The sequence below is a fragment of the Oncorhynchus masou genome, chromosome 31 (assembly GCF_036934945.1).
Source record: "Oncorhynchus masou masou isolate Uvic2021 chromosome 31, UVic_Omas_1.1, whole genome shotgun sequence".
Taxonomy (NCBI): Eukaryota; Metazoa; Chordata; class Actinopteri; order Salmoniformes; family Salmonidae; genus Oncorhynchus; species Oncorhynchus masou.
Genome location: NC_088242.1, coordinates 27296917 through 27316836, shown reverse-complemented (window position 1 = coordinate 27316836; position 19920 = coordinate 27296917). Strand labels below are relative to the sequence as shown.

At 42.9% G+C, this 19920-nt stretch overlaps 1 protein-coding gene across 1 annotated transcript in view; it reads left to right on the top strand.

Moving 5' to 3' along the window:
* Window positions 1-920: 920 nt before the first annotated feature.
* The window catches only part of LOC135525144 (protein shisa-9-like), a 38750-nt gene continuing 19750 nt past the window's right edge, over window positions 921-19920 (top strand). The window contains exons 1-2 of the mRNA XM_064952881.1: window positions 921-1537; window positions 10220-10338. Coding sequence (XP_064808953.1) covers window positions 921-1537; window positions 10220-10338 — 736 coding nt within the window. The remainder of the gene's footprint in view (window positions 1538-10219; window positions 10339-19920) is intronic.

Sequence of the window (19920 nt, the reverse complement as noted above, 5' to 3'; positions counted from 1 at the left end):
CTTCCTCTCTCTCTCTCTCTCTCTCTCTCTCTTCCTCTCTCTCGTTCACTGTGTTGAGCAGAGGGGATTGAATTTGGCTCCTGAACTGTTACGTTTTCACGGAGCTCAGAGCGAGTTGCATTCAACAGCACACACACACTCTCACACACACACTCTCACACACACCCACCCACTTGCAAACGCGCACACAGGCAGGTTTGTCAGCAAGCGCAGCGCGGTGCTCTTTGGGATTGCAACCACAAGTGGACTGGTCTGGTCTGGACCTCCAAGCCACCCTCAAACATTGAGCTAGGAGGAGGAACAGGGAAACACTGCTTTAACGAGAGGAGAGGTCGCCTGTGGTGGACAAAGCTGCTACAAAACTACTTGGCGAATGGAAAAAACATAAGGAAAAATACAAACTCCTTTACCCTATAGAGAAAAATGCTGAGTAAAGTTTGTGGTTAATTGTTCATGGAATATACCCTGGTATATTGAACCTGCTGCTTTCTCTAAAGGCAATTTCAAAAGACAAAGGTAAGACAAACCTACTACGATGGTTCAGAGGATTTTAGTCCAGAGCATCAGATATTTGAGCTATTTTGCACTGTTCTGAGTAACCGGCATGCTTGTACCAAAACAAAAATGTAAAATCTACAAACACTTTCTGTCTGTTCCCATTATTCATACATCGCATATGTGAGTGATTGAACTGTGGGTGAACCTTTCAATTATGGAACGTCAGTTAGTATTCGTCTGTTTGGGAGACAGGAACCACATACTTTAGATTTTTGGACTTTAGATTTTTCTTTGTTGTTTCTCCCCAAACGTGTTGGTCTGTCTCTGACTACAAGCCCTGCTCTGAGACTCTGATCTCTGGTCTGACCCACCATAGAGAACTGTTCTAAAGCCTTAGCTTGGCACTGAGGATGGGGTGTACCATGGCAGCGTGCCCCCTGTCCTGCCTCCTCCTCATCCTATCCTTCATCCTGACGGGGCCCAGCCTGGCCCAGGACCTCACCAGCTCCACCACCGCTGGCCCATACACTGTCCAAACCCAGACAGACAATCAGACAGCTCCAATGACCCCCACCACAACGGAGCCCATCACCACGCTAGTAACCACAGAGTTCAGCGGCATGTCGACGCCCAGTGGCGACATCGCGGATGATGAGGATGCCATCCCTACCAAAGGCACCCGTTGCCAAGGTTACTACGATGTGATGGGCCAGTGGGACCCACCTTTCAACTGCAATATGGGTGTTTTCCTGTACTGCTGTGGTACCTGCTTCTACCGCTTCTGCTGCCAGTTCAGAGGGCAGCGGCTCGACCAGAGCATCTGCTCAAACTATGACACACCCATCTGGGCCAACACGGGCAAGCCCATCACCACGGTGACCGAGGGCCATGGGAACCAGGAGAGAGACCGCACCCATATGATTGTCTACATCATCTGTGGAGTGGTGGCCATCATGGTGCTGGTGGGCATCTTCACCAAGCTGGGCCTGGAGAAGAGCAGGGGATCGGCAGGGGCGCAGAACGACCTCAGCAACTCCAGGTGAGGGAGAGTGTGTGTGTGTGTGTGTGTGTGTGTGTGTGTGCGTATACATGTGGCTGCAACCATCAACTGAACCAGGAAAATTCCACTACATCATTCTCTTTTGGCAAATTCTAAAGAAATGTGTGTGTTGTGTTGTCAGGGGAAACAAATAAATGTTTTCATACACAAATCATGTCATGTCTTATCAGTGGGTATTTCAACAAAATTTCACAAACTTGTTCAGGAAGCTACCTGATCACTTTAGCCAGTATTGTAATTACATTCATGTTGAATATTGAAGGTAACTGCAGGGTTATGTTGTGTTTACCAACAATCTTTAGGGAATATGACCTGCTCCAGAAAGTGAGAGGGAGAGAGAGAGAGCGAGGAGAAGAAAGGCACAAAGGAAAAGAGACAAAGAGAGGAAGGAGATCACAATATGGCCAGAGGTACAGTATAGTAATCTATAGATATCAAGCTAAATCTGTTACCAGTACAAGCCAAAGATTCTGCATATACTTAGCAAAACAAAACATTGAGGGGAAGTTTCAAGTATTCTAAACCATGTATCATATTCCCTAATAGCTACAGTATGTACATCACATGACTTCTCATTCAGGCTTCATCTCACTGTACAGCGTTTTAGCCAGCGTCAGTCAGGTTCAATATCTGGTTCAGTGTTGGAGCAGAACCACTAGGACATCATTACTGAAACACTGCTATGCTACATTGTGTCAACTCTCCCTCCTTTAATCAGTTTTCCTGTTGTCTTTCCTCCTCTTCATCTCTCTTTCTTTTGTATTACACCTTTCTCTCCTCCTCTCTTCCGGCAGCCCTTGGGTTTTTGAGGTAATCAACGGAGGCAGGGCTGCAGGGGAGAAGAGATTTCGCCCCATCAGAATCTCTCTCTCTCTCTCTCTCTCTCTCTCTCTCTCTCTCTCTCTCTCTCTCTCTCTCTCTCTCTCTCTCTCTCTCTCCCTTTCAAACTCCCTTTCTTTGTGTTGTTCTTTCCCACCTTTCTCTCCCTTTCACGCTTTCTCACCCTTTGTCGTTTTCCCACTCTCCTCCCCTTCCCCTCTATCTCTCCCTTCTCACGACTGCTGACTTATGTTGCCTATTTTACAGTAATGTCTATATTAGCCAATAGTTAATAACTCTGCCATGGTTTCATATAACTCCACCTAGCCAATATTGAGTTATGGAAATCTTCTAATGACCTCAATGATCCCCCTGTCATAAAAACGTGATTTAAATACATTTAATTAATAAATAAAAAGCTCAAAGGAATGTTTTTATTTCTCTCTGAAATCCACTTATATACTTATATGCAGTAGTTATCCCGCAGGGAGTGAACAGTTGCTCTCGTACGAGGCCGTCTACATCTTCAGTTTGGATAAGTATTCCCAGGATTTAATCTTTTTCAGAGGTTAACACCTCTCAAAAATAGAACGCTCCCCGACTCTATACACTCCTCGGCTGGTTAACACTTCGTAACAGATGAACTGCCCTGGCCAGATTAGACTCGCACAGATGAAATAAACTTCTCTCAGATTACTGGAATACTGTCGCTACTCCTCTGCTGCCCAGCTATTACTCCTGACTGGTCTAGCTGTATTCATGCTCTAGAGGCCAACTCATTTCTATACAGACCATTTTCTCTCTCTCTCTCTCGCTCTCTCTCTCTCGCTCTCTCTCCCTTTCTTTCTCCCTCTTTCGGCAAAAGGCCCCCTGCAGTGCTGCTCTATAGGGCCCCTATTAGACCAGCATGGGGTGTCTGTCTCTCACATCTGGTAGTCAGCTTCTACCAGGGCAGGTGTTAGGTCATTACTCCTCTCAATCCCCCTCTAAAACCTCACAGCAGTTAGCAGTGTACGGTCCATCACACACTGCTCCAATTCTTGATTCCCAAAGGACAGAATGTGCCACTCTACCTGCCCCCAGGTGATGCATGTCGATTCTAATGGAAGACATCAACTGGAAGGGACTTAAAACAAACAATGACATTCATCCTAAAAGGCATTATGCCTGACATACTGTATAGTGATTTATAGTTCAATTAACAACAAGAATGATGATACTGATGTTTAGGTTGTGGTAGTGCATGGTTCAGATCACAACATTCAGAGGACACGGGCCCCAGGCATGATAGCATGGCTAACAGTGTCCACTTTAGACCACCAAGGGTGAGAATTAACATGGGGAAGAGAGAGGCCTGGTGGGGTGGTCCATTGATCTGATCTAAGTGTGTGTGACAAAAAAAAGGAAGAAATCATAAAACACCCCTTTCCTGCAGTCAAATGCTCAAATTGCCATCTAGTGACCTCAAGGGTGGAATGTTACAAATCTTTTTCATAATTTCATAATTAATAAACATTGTTTCAAAAAACCTGTCAACTCCAGTGTTTCTATGTCAAACGTTTTTGTAATATTTCAGTCTTCTGTGATGTACAGTATACACAGTGTAATATCTGACATAGTACAGGTGTCTTCTTTGTTTTAAGCCCAGAACCATGTGTGTGAGGTGTAAACTTTTGTTTCAAAGTAGATTTGCTTAAGACTACCAAGAAACACTGTGTGACCCTGATTTAGCCCACTGCAGTAAAAGGTTAAAAGATGAGACTCACCTGCCACCGTGTAAAAAAACGTCTTTACACTGCGAGCAATTGTGATAGAAAAATTACCTGATTTGTTTGATATTAATAGTTAACAATTATATACTTGACATTTCTGTTCTATTAAATGCTGTGTTTCTGTAAAGGGATGGTTTCCACTCGAGCTTCCTACAGTTAGTCTGGGCGCATGGTCAAGTAAATGGCTCTTCCGAGAGATACCTTAAGCTGACAATGACTTGGTTATAAAAACCTAAAGCTGGCATTCCATAGACAAGATGTGGTGTGTGACCCGAGATAGAGATAGCCTGGAAGAGTTTTGAACAATCCCTCATTGTCTCATCTTCCTGGCATCTAGGAAACTAAGCCGGGTTAGGGGTAAAACAACATCCGTGCGGATAACCAGGAGATGACCCAAGGTGGTTTATGATGTCCCCCGATCCGCATGGGAGGGGTGGAACTAGCCCTGACTAAGCATTTTTAGGTCTCCTATATTAAAAAAATATATATTTATTTGTCCTTTTATTTAACTAGGCAAGTCAGTTAAGAACACATTCTTACTTACAATGACGGCCTATGAACAGTGGGTTAACTGCCTTGTTCAGGGGCAGAACGACAGATTTGTACCTTTCGGTTACTGGCCCAACACTCTAACCACTAGGCTACCTGTTTTTTCATTATCAGTTAGGCTGCTCGGCCCAACAGTCAAGAGTGTTGTGTTGACTAGTCTCATTATTGCAATAATTAATCAATATTAAATAAAGACGATTGTTTGAAGAAATGATAAAGTCTCTCTCAGTATGAATTTCCACGACACAACACAAAGGAAGACGCAGACAGACAGACAGACAGTTGGGTACTTATAGAACACAGCACACCCCTCCTCTCCTTCTTCCTCTATCCTGTCCCTCTATCAGTCAGCTTTCCTTCAGGGTTGGTTTATGTTTGCTATGAGTGCTCTCTGATTTTATACCCCCCTCTCCATCTATTCATCCTAGTCCAGCTGTGATGGATACTTTGTGACATTTACCTTCCCCTGACCTCCTCCTCGGGCTCTACCTCTCACCCCTGGACAGACACACATGAGGGTCACTGCTCATTGACTCAGCTCCAAGGGGTTGAATTCTCATGTTAACCCTTTTTTCTGAATATCACAACATGGAGCAGAATTGGATGTACGGCAAGCTAGATACCACGCTCTCAGGGAAACCAACACCAGGGGACTTTGTTGTGAGGCAAAGTGTTGAGGTAGTATTAATGAATCATCTGTGCCCAGACCTGCCGCTAGTTATAGCATAGCGTTACCATGTATCCTGTGTTTGGCTGTCCATAGAGGACAGGTTAGTGTGCTTGTGAGTTTTAAAGATGGCTTCCAGTGTGGTTCTGCCTGGATGCCACTGCATGTTTTATGCCCAATTCCAAATCGATTTTTAACCTCTGCCACCTCAGCACTTGTTTGGATCTGAATAGATTGGATCGATAATATACATGTTTAAACAGTATTTCCTGGAATCCTGTGTGTTTCTGAATGCCACTGAATGTTTTTAATGATCAATTCCACATGGAACCGTAGCTTCTACCTTCTGAGCACTTGTTTAGATCTGCGTACCATTAGGCAGTAGCATTGGGCAGCGTGCCCAATATGGTATTACAAATGCTAAAACCAATCTATTATTTTTAAATGAAGACTATAGAAATGATAGATAGGGGTCGATTTCTAATTGGTTATTGGTGTTCCCAATGTTTCTCTGAATGGGTGTACATGTTCCCATATGGCTGTAGAGTGCCACTGGGTGTATGTGAGCGCTGTAACCATAATCCAAACTGACAGGGCATTCTGAGTGAGATTTAGCTGCATTGTTGATAGAGGGATGGAGAGGGGAAATTAAGAGAGTGCTCGTGGAAAAGGGAGAGAAAGGGAGAAAGAGATGAAGGGAGGGTAAGAGATCGAAAGATTGGGAAAGGGAGAGAGGGAGAAATATGGAGAGGGAAAGAGAGAGTGAGAAAGGCTGTGATGGACAGTGAAAGGGAGAGAGCGGCAGAGTGAGAGTGACATCACAAAGCATTGGAGCTGACACAGAAAGAGAAGTTATCCATTGTTTTGGGAAAAGGTCAGCTGAGGTGACACACATCCATAAACATACAAACGAGACAACACACACACACACTCCATCACAACTCATCAAGGCCTAATTTGTTTGCTGTAGTCTCATTCCTGTCCGTTGTTCTCTCGTTACTCTGTGCTCATCACCATCACAAGCATGCCAATTTCAACAATTCAAATGACATTATTCACACCGATTCCAAATCCAGGTCAGGGTATGGGGTATTGAGAATATGGTTCATGAAGTCAAGGAGAAAACATTGTCAGATAGTACAAGGACATCTCTGCTTTTGAAACTGCACACAGAGTTAATGAAATGAGAAATTACATTAGTACATGGGGTGGTAATTATTTAAAAAAAAACATTATTGTGATTTATCAGGGGTACTGCAGCACCCTCAGCACCCCTACTTCCTGTGGCTATGCTTTGTTTATTATTGTATTGTTTTATATATCTCTGAAGACTATCCAGTTTTGATTTCTATTTGCCATATATTTTTCACCTGTGCTGTGATGTTTCACCAAAGATTTTAACCTTTCTATTCTCATAGTTCCTACAGATTGTAAATTAAAGATAAACATTTTTGCTACGAATTTTATTATATTATTTATTGATCAATATTATTATTGCTTTTCAAATCACCCAGTAGTGCTATTTGCAGAGTTAGCTCCAGGTAAATGTTTCAAATCTTCAGCCATTCCTGAACCTGTGACCAAAAACAAAAAACAACCCATATGGGCAGTACCGAAACAAATGATCTAATGATTCTGGCTCTTCGCAGCAAAATCTTCAGAGCTGGGACGGTTGTGTCTCCCATATATATTTATAACATTCTATTAGTTGCAATCATTTTTTATAATCATTGAAAATCTCAATTTTCTTTAACCAATTTTGGTCTTTAATGCAGGACCAACAGACAAGTTCTTTACTTTCTCCCCCTTCTACTTGCCACTTCCATTTTTGCTGGAATGCTGCAATTAGTTAGTTGTAATTTTGGACAGAGCAGACATTTCCATATATTTTTGTTGCATGTGTGCTGCATGTGTGACATGACTCCACAAGTCCTATTTATGATATGCTAGTACATTAGTTTACAGGGCTGGATTCTCTTATCATTAGAGTGGGGACTGTGCTGGGCTGGAAGCTGTGGATTCCATTATCATTAGAGTGGGGACTGTGCTGGGCTGGAAGCTGTGGATTCCCTTATCATTAGAGTGGGGACTGTGCTGGGCTGGAAGCTGTGGATTCCCTTATCATTAGAGTGGGGACTGTGCTGGGCTGGAACCTGTGGTGGTGAATGACGAAGAGTGGGACTGAATGTTGCTAATTAGCCATCATCCTTCCTGATATGAGAGGAGGGATAATTGATTGTTACACAGCATTAGGAGACTCTCCTTGTAATTCGATATGATGCACTTTCACCACAAAGGATTAGCGATGATGATATCACGAAAGCTCTGACGCAGGAAGTCAGATATAAGAGGCTATAGATACAGAGGCTACTGTATATAGCCTCGCTACTGTATGTAGCCTGTCTTTTTACTGTTGTATTTCTTTATCTACCTATTGTTCATCTAATACCTTTTTTGCACTGTTGGTTAGAGCCTGTAAGTAAACATTTCACTGTAAGGTCTACTACACCTGTTGTATTCAGCGCACATGACACAAGCTTTGATTTGATTTGATTAGTGTACATTTATGGTAAAAATTGGACAGAGATAGAGCCTGAAATGGAAGTTCAATTTAGCCTCTATAAATGCCCTAAATGCCCAGAGATAAAGGCAACAATGCAGATTAAAAGCCTTAATCAGCAAGTTGTTTAGTAGCGAGCCAAAAGAAGAGACAACATGAGGTAGCGAGGGAACGACAGCAACGTAGGTTTAGAAAGAGAAATAAAGTAAGAGTGACATTGGAGAGGGAAAGAGAATGGAATATTTAAAGATTTAGGTGGCTTGAAATTGGCCCAGTAGTTACATAATTTGAGCACAATCTTTTCTTAATTTTACCGAAACCAAAAACTTAAAATCAAGCCACTGTCTTTATCCACTGTACACAGAACCCTCTTGAAGCTCTACACCTCTGCAAAGTCCCCCAGGCGATTCACCAGTTTACTAGCCTAGAATACACTAAATTCTTCTGCTGCTCTGTCTTTCACTACATACTTTAGGCTGAGACTGCAGGCGTTGAAGTCATTTGTCGTGACGAGGGGCACGAGTGGTGTTGTACAAATCAAAGTCATCAGCGATTGGTACAACTTTAGTCGTTTTTTGGGGTATCTGTACTTTACATTACTATTTATATTTTTGACAACTTTTACTTTTACTTCAATACATTCCAAAATAAAATAATGTACTTTTTACTCCATAAATTTTCTCTTACACCCAAAGTACTTGTTACATTTTGAATAGTAGGACAGGAAAAATGGTCAAATTCACACACTTATCAAGATCCCTGGTCATCCCTATTGCCACTGACCTGGCAGACTCTCTAAACACAAATGCTTTGTTTGTAAATGATGTCTGAGTGTTGGAACCGTAAATTGAAAAAAGAAAATGGTGCCGTCTGGTTGAGAATTTATTTATAAATTATTTATTTACTTTAAATATTTTAGCAATCACATTTACTTTTGATACTTAAAACCAAATACTTTTAGACTTTTACTCAAGTAGTTTTTCACTGGGTGACTTTACCTTTACTCAAGTACTTGAGTAAAGTACTTGTGTACTTTTTCCACCACTGGGAAGGAGTCCCTGTAGACGAGACATTTTTTCCATCTGAAAACAGCCAGCTATCATGTCTGACATCAACATTGCTTCCCTCTCAGCATGCCACCACAGCACTCCCCTTAGGGGCAGAATTTGGCAGTCCCACACACATATCACACCTACACACTGTTCCACTCAGCAGTCCCAATGGGCTGGGGCTCACTTTTTGGCAGCTCTAACACAGGGGTTCCCCTCTGGCTGGTTCACTTACCATGTGGTCGCAGTCCCTGATGTGCAGGGTGGAGGAGCACTATTCGGCAGCAGGGAGATACACTGAGCAGAACAGAGGCACCAGTGTGTGAATAATTTTATTTATTTATTTATTAGAAAAATGGGTTTGGGAGTTTTTGTGTGTGCGCATGTGTGCGTGCAAGTTTCTGCAAAGTCTGTTTTGTATAAAAACAGAGTTTGTAGAGCAAGAGTTGTTCATTCTATTAATCTCTCCCATTTGATATACAGTATGTCACATTGTCGCCTCTCCCTTAGCTCACCCCTATGGAGTTCTGCTCTGTCCAGCTAGGGAGGGCAAATTCACCGTAGTACCCTTCCCACATGTATACACATTGCTGGCACGTAATGTACTGTACAGATAACCACAGCCCAGGGGAAGGTCAATCTGTTCAGGAAAGTCCTCCCAGGAGAAGAGAGGAGAGGAAAGCCCTGGCTCCCCACCCTTCCTGAGGTCTGGTTCCGTGGGAAACAAACACACAAAGAGAGATGATGTCTTTCAGTACAGCAGTGTGTTCCCTTACACACAACTCAATGACTTGACAGTGTGTTTTAGGGTATTTATGAGTGTGACACTGTGTGCCTGATAAGATTACACTCAATTAAAATGGCCCATTTTCAGTGTCACTCTCTCTGTCTCCGTCTCTCTCTCCCCCCCTCCTCTCTATCCTTCTCTCTCTGTCTATTTCTCTTTCTCTCTCAAGATTATATTCTCACACACTCAGCCCAATTCTCTGGCTCCTGTCACTTTCTCCCATGTTCCCATGCAGTGCTGCTGTTCTTATTTTTGGCTTTGACTAAGCCTACAGTCACACACAGTGGCCAGCTATGGGGAGTTATTTGCCCAGGAGTTTAGGGTTAGGGCTTGGGTCGATTGCCTATAACCACGGGATGATCTTGTTCAATCCCCACTCACTGTTCTTACTCAATCACCACACATGTAGAGAGTCATTCTAAAGTCTAACTGTAATATGTGTGTGTGTCCATTCACAGGACCCTGACAGAGCTTCTGAAGCAGCCCAGAGGAGAGGTTAGCTCAGTGGACAGCACAATCATCAACCCCCCTATCGAAACCAACTACATCTCAGCTAGGATGCTACGCAGCCGCAGCGGTAAGCACAGCTACTCAGCAGACACGCACAGTGGTGTAAAGCACTTAATAAAAATACTTTAAAGTACTACTTAAGTCATTTTTTGGGGTATTTGTACTTTACTTTATTATTTATATTTTTGACTACTTTTACTTTACCTTAAGGAAATATTGTACTTTTTACTCCATACATTTTCCTTTACACCCAAAAGTACTCATTACATTTTGAATGCTTAGCAGGACAGGAAAATAGTCCAATTCACATAGTTATCGAGAGAACATCCCTAGTCATCCCTACTGCCTCTGATCTGACAGACTCACTAAACCGACATGCTTTGTTTGTAAATGATGTCTGAGTGTTGGAGTGTGCCCCTGGCTTTCTGTAAATTAGAAAACCCAGAAAATGGCGCCATCTGGTTTGCTTAATATAGGAAATTTTTATTTTTTTTATTTTTTGACACTTAAGTATATTTTAAACCAAATACCTTTAGACTTTTACTCAAGTAGAATTTTACTGGGTGACTTTTACATTTACTTGAGTCATTTTCTATTAAGGTATCTTTATTTTTACTCAAGTATGACAGTTTTCCACCACTGCACAGGCACAGGCTAACAAATTCTCTCACTGTACTTTTGCTTGATGGAAAAACTTTACAAACAGCCCCTTCTCTTCTCTTGCATCCCTAAAGCAGCCAGACCAAACACTGCAGTTTCAGTGCTGAGTAAAACCAAGCTGACTCATTAGTGTAGTTACAGGATGAGGATCTAGGGGGCACTTATAACCCTGTACCCAAACACACTATGACTTATTCGAGGAATTCAGAGCGGAGCGCAACTCAGTCCATCCTATTATAGGATCACAAAATTGATGTTGTACCACATGATTTCTGGAGACTTCTTTCAATGACTAAAGAAATGACATGTATTTGTACATACTTCACTAGTTTCCGGCTGTGTATGCATCACAGTATGCATGTATGTGTGTGTAGCTACCGTAGAATAATAATGACTCATTCTAATTCATTGGTGTGTACACTGTGCTGATAGTGGCATCACGTTAACACACAGCATGCCTTAGTGGTTGGTAACATCAGTGAGGCATCAATTTGGAGAGCTCCTTGTCTGATAGTGGCAACAACAGATACTACTCACATCAAGGAGATAAGGAACTAGGGAGAGGAGAAGAAAACCAGGGACAGCACCCTCCTCAGTAAATAGGCCACCTGTACGGTACACATGGTAAACTGGTAAACATCAATAACGAAACCAACAGCAATTACCATGCAAACTCAACAAGCCAGCCCACCAGCACATCAGGCATGTGTCAATAGAATACATCCAGATGTGTGAGAGAGAGAGAGAGCGAGAGACAGAGAGGGGTGTGTGAGAGAGAGGGGTGGTGGGAAGTGTTTGATCTAAAAGGCCCCCTACCTTTTCCCTCACCCCTCCAGCTGACTGTGCATCCATAGACCTAGGTTAGAGAGAACACACACATCACACACACACAAATGCGTACACACATCACACACACATCAAGGATCTGTATTACTGTGTGTTGATGGAGGCCTTGGCTGTAGCACTAGAGATTGGACTTGGATCATCTGCGCAAATGCAGTTTAGTGGATTACACGCACACACACAGCACAGCACTCCTCCCGTCTTGAGGATTTGGGCCGTCGGTGATGTATTATTTACGGTGAGAACTGTAGACTCCGCTAGGCTCACCAATCCTCTTTTTACTCCTTTTTTCCCTCCTTTCTTCTTTCTAAAAGATTTCAGTTTGACACACCAGTGCTTCTGGTTTATAGTTCTGTCACTCCTCTAATCTCACTCTGTCTCAGAGTGTGGGATTGGCACCGTTTAAAAGGTCTGGCTCTGAAGGTGATGTTATTAAAATGCTGTGGTTTGAATAACCTCTGTCCTCTCAATTGACTGTTAAGTGTCATCCCTTTCTGTTTCTCACTTAGTTGAGTGGGACATTATAGCACATTATGGCGCTAAAAAGTATTGGATTTTCCAGTGGGGAGGGAAAGAGATGCTTTGGGAAAAGAAAGAGATGCTTTGATAAAAGAAAGAGATGCTTTGATAAAAGAAAGAGATGCTTTGGGAAAAGAAAGAAATGCTTTGGGAAAAGAAAGAGATGCTTTGGGAAAAGAAAGAGATGCTTTGATAAAAGAAAGAGATGCTTTGGGAAAAGAAAGAAATGCTTTGGGAAAAGAAAGAGATGCTTTGGGAAAAGAAAGAGATGCTTCGGGAAAAGAAAGATGCTTTGATAAAAGAAAGAGATGCTTTGGGAAAAGAAAGAGATGCTTCGGGAAAAGTAATGCTGCCTGCTCACTGACCAAAGAGTCAGATTTACGAAGCATTTTGCTCTGGGTGTAAAGTTTGCACCAGCTTTTTCAATAGGGGATAAAAACCCCAAAAACAAAGCTTATTATACTTCCTCTTAACTCTTAACCTTTATTTAGCCTTTTTGGTCTGCCCTCAATATTTAATTCCCTTAAAAATATTGTGTCTTCTGGTGTAAACTTTGCACCTGGTGCAAATGCTTAAGTTTGGCCCAAAAGCTTAATTTTCATTTAAGTGTAGAGCAGCTGATGATGCTTTTGTGTCTGTTTATGAACCTCTGTCAGTCCAAAGACAACATTAAAACACGTAGAATGTTGGTTAACGTAAGAAATTGATTGTTAAGAGAGGCCAGAGAAGAAAAGGAGCAAATGAACTAGTTATCAATCAGGAAACTACCTTGGGATAAGCATTTTCTCACGATACTCACCTCTCACTTCCTCTATCACTCAATAGCTCTTTCCCTTTCTATTCTGTCCATCTTTCTCTTTGTCTCTTTCTCTCTCTCTCTGCAACACTTATTTTTCACCCACATTTACCTTCCCTCTCTTTCTTAGTATCATCATATTGGCTGATAACCTCCCATCTCCATCTCCAGGTTCCAAAAAATACAAAACAGCTTGTTATTCTTATAAATCACAGATTTTAGCAGGGAGCGATTTGTAGCCCCCCTCCCTCCAGCCCTAAGGGAAGCACTCCAGTTAAATATATAAAAACCAGTCTCTCATAGGGACTGATCAAGTGTGAGTCTTCAAGCACAGAGGGGTGATGGGGAGTAGCACGGCTCTATATACAGGGCGGTAATAGTAGGTGGTAGCAAGGAGTGTGTGTGTGTGTGTGTGTCGTTATGTCGCTATGCCTGTCACACTAGTGAAGCTCAAATGGCCAATGTGAAACTACACTGCTCTCAAAGTAGTACAGACGCATTAGGGCCAGCCACACACACACATTCTTGTGTCTTATAGATAGACGTCAGATGTCCCGTTATGCACTCTCCTCTTTATTACCCTCCCTAAGGCACAAAATACTCTTTAATGTAACATTACAAACACACACACACACATGTGCTTGCTTGCTCGTCTTAGCAGTCTCTTAGTGTTTCACGGCTATGAACACACACAATAGCTGGGTATTGGGAGCAGGTTGTACTATGGGTAAGTGTGTTCAGAATGAGGCACAAGCACACCTCTGGGCCTCTTGTGTAATAACCATGTAATATCCAATGTATTATGAGTCCTGTTACTGTTCTGAAGGATCATGCCATCTCACCAATTCCCTAATCACCCTTTGGACACGCCGGCTCTCTGGCAAACTCACCACACCTGAACTCACTATGATAATCACCATTCCTCTCCTTTCCTCACCTATATAAGCAGCTAGTTTTATATCAGTGTTTGTTCGGTGTTTCTAGTGGCATGGGGCGGCCCAAGTCCTTATTCGATTTCCTTCGTTGTGCTTACCGGACTCTAAAGTAAGTGCCTTTTATGTATATAGAGAATTGTATAATGCTAACTTTCTAGCCGGTATGTTTATTGCCAATCAGTTTATGATGCTATACTTTCCTTAGAAAGTATTCCTTCCTTTCTTTGTCTTATATATCCTGAGTTCCATAGATATTACCCCAAGCAGAAGTCATGGATTACAGGAAACATTCGCACCAAGCTAAAGCTGTCGCTTTCAAGGAGCGGGACTTTTTTCTTACCTTTATTTTACTTAGTCAGTTAAGAACAAATTCTTGTTTTCAATGACGGCCTAGGGACAGTGGGTTAACTGCCTAGTTCAGGGGCAGAACGACAGATTTTTACCTTGTCTGCTTGTGGATTCGATCTTGCAACGTTTCGGTTACTAGTCCAACGCTCTAACCACTAGGCTACTCTAACCCGGAAGCTTATAAGAAATCCTGCTATGCCTGCCGACAAACCATCAAACAGGCAAGTGTCAATACTTTACTAAGATCTAATCGTCCTACACTGGCTCCGACGCTTGCCGGATCTGGCAGGGCTTGCAAACTTTTACAGAATACAAAGCGAATGTAACGCTCGTCTTCCTCCTCTTCTGAGGAGGAGTAGCAAGGATCGGACCGATGCGCAGCGTGGTACGTGTTCATGGTGATATTTATTATAACTCAGAACACTCAAACAAAAATAACAAAGAGAATGACACGAAACGAAACAGTCCTGTCTGGTGACATACACAAAGACAGAAACAATCACCCACGAAACACAGGTGGGAAAAGGCTACCCAGCCTAAAACCAACCTAAAACAAAGACATAACAAAAGAACTAAGGTCAGAACATGCCAGGGAAGCACAACCGAGAGCTGCCCAGTGACACAAGCCTACCAGATGAGCTAAAAAAGTTCTATGCTTGATTTGAGGCAAGTAACACTGAAACATGCATGCATGCACTGTGTGGTCACGTCCTCCGCAGCCGATGTGACAGGTCAACATTCACAAGGCCACTGGGCCAGACGGATTACCAGGACGTGTATACCGAGAATGCGCTGACCAACTGGCAAGTGTCTTCACTGACATTTTCAACTTCTCCATGTCTGAGTCTGTAATACCAACATGTTTCAAGCAGACCACCATAGTCCCTGTGCCCAGGACAACAACCTCCCCCTCAACGTGATCAAGGCAAAGGAGAAGATAGTGGACTACAGGAAAAAGAGAACCAAGCACACCTCCATTCTCACCGTCGGGGCTGTAGTGGAGCAGATTGAGAGCTTCAAGTTCCTTGGCGTCCATATCACCAACAAACTAACATGGTCCAAGCACATCAAGACAGTTGTGAAGAGGGCACAACACAACCTATTCCCCTCAGGAGTCTGAAAAGATTTGGCATGGGTTCTCAGATCTTCAAAAGGTTTTACAGCTGCACCATCGAGAGCATCCTGATGGGTTGCATCACCGACTGGTATGGCAACTGCTCAGCCTCTGACCACAAGGCACTACAGAGGGTAGTGAGTACGGCCCAGTACATCACCGGGGCCAAGCTTCCTGCCATTCAGGACCACTATACCAGGCATTGTCAGAGGATGGCCCTAAAATTTGTCAAAGACTCCAGCCACCCAAGTCATAGGCTGTTCACTCTGCTACCGCACGGCAAGAAATATTGTAGCGCCAAGTCTAGGTCCAAGAGACTTTTAAACAGCTTCTACCCCCAAGCCATAAGACTCCTGAACAGCCAATAAAATGGCTACCCAGACTATTTGCACCCCCCCCCTACCCTGCTGCTACTCTCTGTTATTGTCTATGCATAGCCACTTTAGTAACCCTACCTGCATGTACATAATTACCTCAATTACCTCGACACCAGTGCCCCCGATCATTGACACATTCACTCTGAACCGGTACCCCCCTGTATATAGCCCCGCAATTGTTATTTACTGCTGCTCTTTAATTATTTGTTTTTCTTATCTCTTACTTTTGGGGGTATTGTCAAAAAAATGCATTGTTGGTTAAGGGCTTGTAAGTAAGCATTTCACTGGAAGGTCTGCACCTGTTGTGTTAGGCATATGTGACAAATAACATTTGATTTAATTTAATTTTATTGGTAATGTCCTTTGTTTGGTTAGCATTGTTGATATACTTAAATATTTCTCCTTATTTATGGCACTTTGTCTTGTATACTAATGTATTTTATCTATCTCCTCTTTGTATTCCCTTCAGACCACAACCTCCTATCATAACTTGTCACAAACTTATCTTCCGGCCTTACGAGCCATCAAATCTCCATCTTACCACCCATGTGCTCCTGTGACCTTCTGCTGTGCCCTATTAGTTAGTGAATAAATAACAAGAACTGGAAACCTTTTCTTGAACCTTCGTTCCTGCATTCTTACTGATGCGCCACAGTGGCAATATCACTCTTCAACCTAGCCTAAGATACAGTCCACCCTAGTCTTTTTCTTTAATTATGTTAGTAATAGTACTGCTGCTTCACTGCTGCATAACTCCAGCCTGTTCCCTCTGTCCCTCAAATGACTGCATCAAGTCTCAACAACCCTCCACTGTTCAGACAGAGAGAGTAGCCCAGGACCAACTGGAACAGACATCTAAGGACACATATCTACACTATCTATCATAGATGGCCTGGTCTGCAGTGTAATGTACACCACCCAGCCAGACCAGACTGGGAAGACATGACATTACATAACCATAATGGGCCGCTCCTGCCCTCTTGTTCTTTCTTCAGTGGGTCACCACGCCGAAGGTCTTACTTGGTCATAATTTAATGGAGAATTTTTCTTAATATGCAGGGCATAACTCCAACTCTCCATCTCCCAGCTTCTTCTTTGCTAGATCACATACCACTCATTTGATGTAGGCATACACACATACAGTGCATTCGGAAAGTAGCCAGGCCCCTTCCCTTTTTCCACATTTTGTTACTCCAAACCCACAACGACAAAGAGAAAAATGTTTTTTAGAAGTGATTGCAAATTTATAAAAACTAAAACACAGAAACACCTTATTTACATAAGTATTCAGACCCTTTGCTATGAGATTCAAAATTGAGCTCAGGTGCATCCTGTTTCCTTCGATCATCTTTGAGATGTTTCTACAACTTGATTGGAGTCCACCTGTGGTAAATTCAATTTATTAGACATGATTTGGAAAGGCACACACCTGTCTATGTAAGGTCCCACAGTTGACAGTGTATGTCAGAGAAAAAAACAATCCATGAGGTCGAAGGAAATGTCCGTAGAGCTTTGAGACAGGATTATGTCGAGGCACAGATCTGAGGAAGGGTAACACAAACTTTCTGCAGCATTGAAGGTCCCCAAGAACACAGTGGCCTCCATCATTCTTAAATGGAAGAAGTTTGGAACCACCAAGACTTTTGCTAGAGCTGGCCGCCCGTCTAAACTGAACAATCAGGGGAGAAGGGCGTTGGTCATGGAGGTGACCAAGAACTCGATAGTCACTCTCACGGAGCTCCAGAGTTCCTCTGTGGAGATGGGATAACATTGCAAAAGGACAACCATCTCTGCAGCTGTCACATCGTGTATGTAGGTGGCAGGGAAGTCAAGTGCAGGAGAATCAAACTTGGTATAAATGAAGTATTTTAATAACTTAAAACACAAACTCCAAAACCAAAGTCCATAATAAAATAAATGTGGGTACAAGAACCCGTCACACACTAATCCATAAAACATGAACATAACAATAAACAATCTCTGAGGGTAAACAGAGGGTTAAATACACAATATAAATGAATGGGATTGGAACCAGGTGTGTAAGAAGACCAGACAAAACAATGGAAAATGAAACATAGATCAATGATGGCTAGAAGACCGGTGACATCAATCGCCGAGCACCGCCCGAACAAGGAGAGGCATCGACTTCAGGCAGAAGTTGTGACAGCAGCACTCCACCAATCAGGCCATTATGGTAGAGTGGCCAGACGGAAACCACTCCTCAGTTAAAGGCACATGACAGCCCGCTTGAAGTTTGTCAAAAGGCACCCAAAGGACCCTCAGACCATGAGAAACAAGATTCTCGAGTCTGATGAAACCAAAATTGAACTCTTTGGCCTGAATGCCAAGTGTCAAGTCTGGAGGAAACCTTGCACCATCCCTACGGGGAAGCGTGGTGGTGGTGACATCCTGCTGTGTGGATGTTTTTCAGCGGCAGTGACTGGGAGACGAGTCAGGATCATTGAAAGATGAACGGAGCAAAGTACAGAGAGATCCTTGATGAAAACCTGCTCTAGAGCGCTCAGGACCTCAGACTGGGGCGAAGGTTCACCTTCCAACAGGACAACAACCCTAAGAACACAGCCAAGACAATGCAGGAGTGGCTTCGGGACAAATCTCTGAATGTCCTTGAGTGGCCCGGCCACTATCTTACGTCTCAAATCAAATCTTGACTACCAAAGTCCATTTGATGTCACAAAGCTGTCCAGTACTTTAAAAATATACTCTCCTGTTGTCCTGGTTTCCAGTGGTTTGCAGAAGAGGATGTCTTCCTTAATTGACCCCCCATAAACGTAACGGGCATATACCAGGAACTGTGCCAGGCCCGCCACGTCTGTTGACTCATCCAGCTGTAATGCATAGAATTCACTGGCATGTATGCAAAGCAGAAATTGTTTCAAAACATCTCCTGCCATGTCATTGATGCGTCGTGAAACAGTGTTGTTTGATTAATTCATTGTCTGTTTAGTTTTTTGACCTTTCCCCCCAGCATTGTCCCAATCAGATCCGCGGCAGCGGCAAAAATGAAGTCCTCCACAATAGTATGGGACTTGCCTGTCCTAGCCACTCGGTAGCTCAAGAAGAAGCTCAAGAAGCTTCTAGACTCTTCTTATTAATGGTATCTGTTGCTTTTATACATGTCTCACTACTCAAACGTCGTCTTAATTCTCGCTCAAAAAACTCCCGTGGCTTATTTTTCAAATTGGCATGTTTTGTTTCTAAACGTCTGCGCAAGAGTGAAGGTTTCATCGAGTTGTGAGAGAGTACTTTTGCACATATAACACACTGTGGCTGAGGAAAGGCACTACTCCCAATATAAGTGAACCCCAAATCAATGTAGTTCTCATCATATTTGTGCCTCTTCCATGGTCCAACGTCCCTGTCTGTTTTTCGGTGCTTTCCTGGGTAAGGGGGCAGTAGCTCTTCACAACTGTCAGTGTCCGTGCTAGCTGGGCTAACAACAAATGTAGAATTACTGATGCTAGCATTGGATGTGCTCGTGGAAGCAGAACAACTTGTGTCGTCGACAGGTGCCGGTGTAGTACTTCTGGTAGTAGCAGTACTACCAGTAGAGCTGGTATGTGTCTCTATGGACGCGGGCCTTACTTTCTCTAACCATTTATCAATTTTAGAGCAAAGAGAATGAGCAACGGCTACATTTGGCTACATACAGACCGTTAGTGAAATTCCCACGAGAGAATAACGGTTAATGTGATTGGATGTTAATTATTTGACGAGGCTACCTGTATTTGACATTGTGTTGTTATTTTGCTGAACACTGGATGGTTTAATTTTATTTTTGGCCGTGAAACGAGGCTACTCAGGCGAGAAAAAAACCTCTCCCAAATGTATAGCCCCGTAGGAAAATATAAATTGACTGTTTGAAAATGTGAATTTTTTCTCTCCAATTTTTTAAATAATTGTATTTTATATGTGAGTCACATTTTTATTTGGCTACCCCCGACGGCATTGCGTGTACCCCTGGGGGTACATTGTAGCCCAGTTTGGAAATACCTGTTCTACGTATACCCATGACTGTCAGAGTGCTCACGACCAC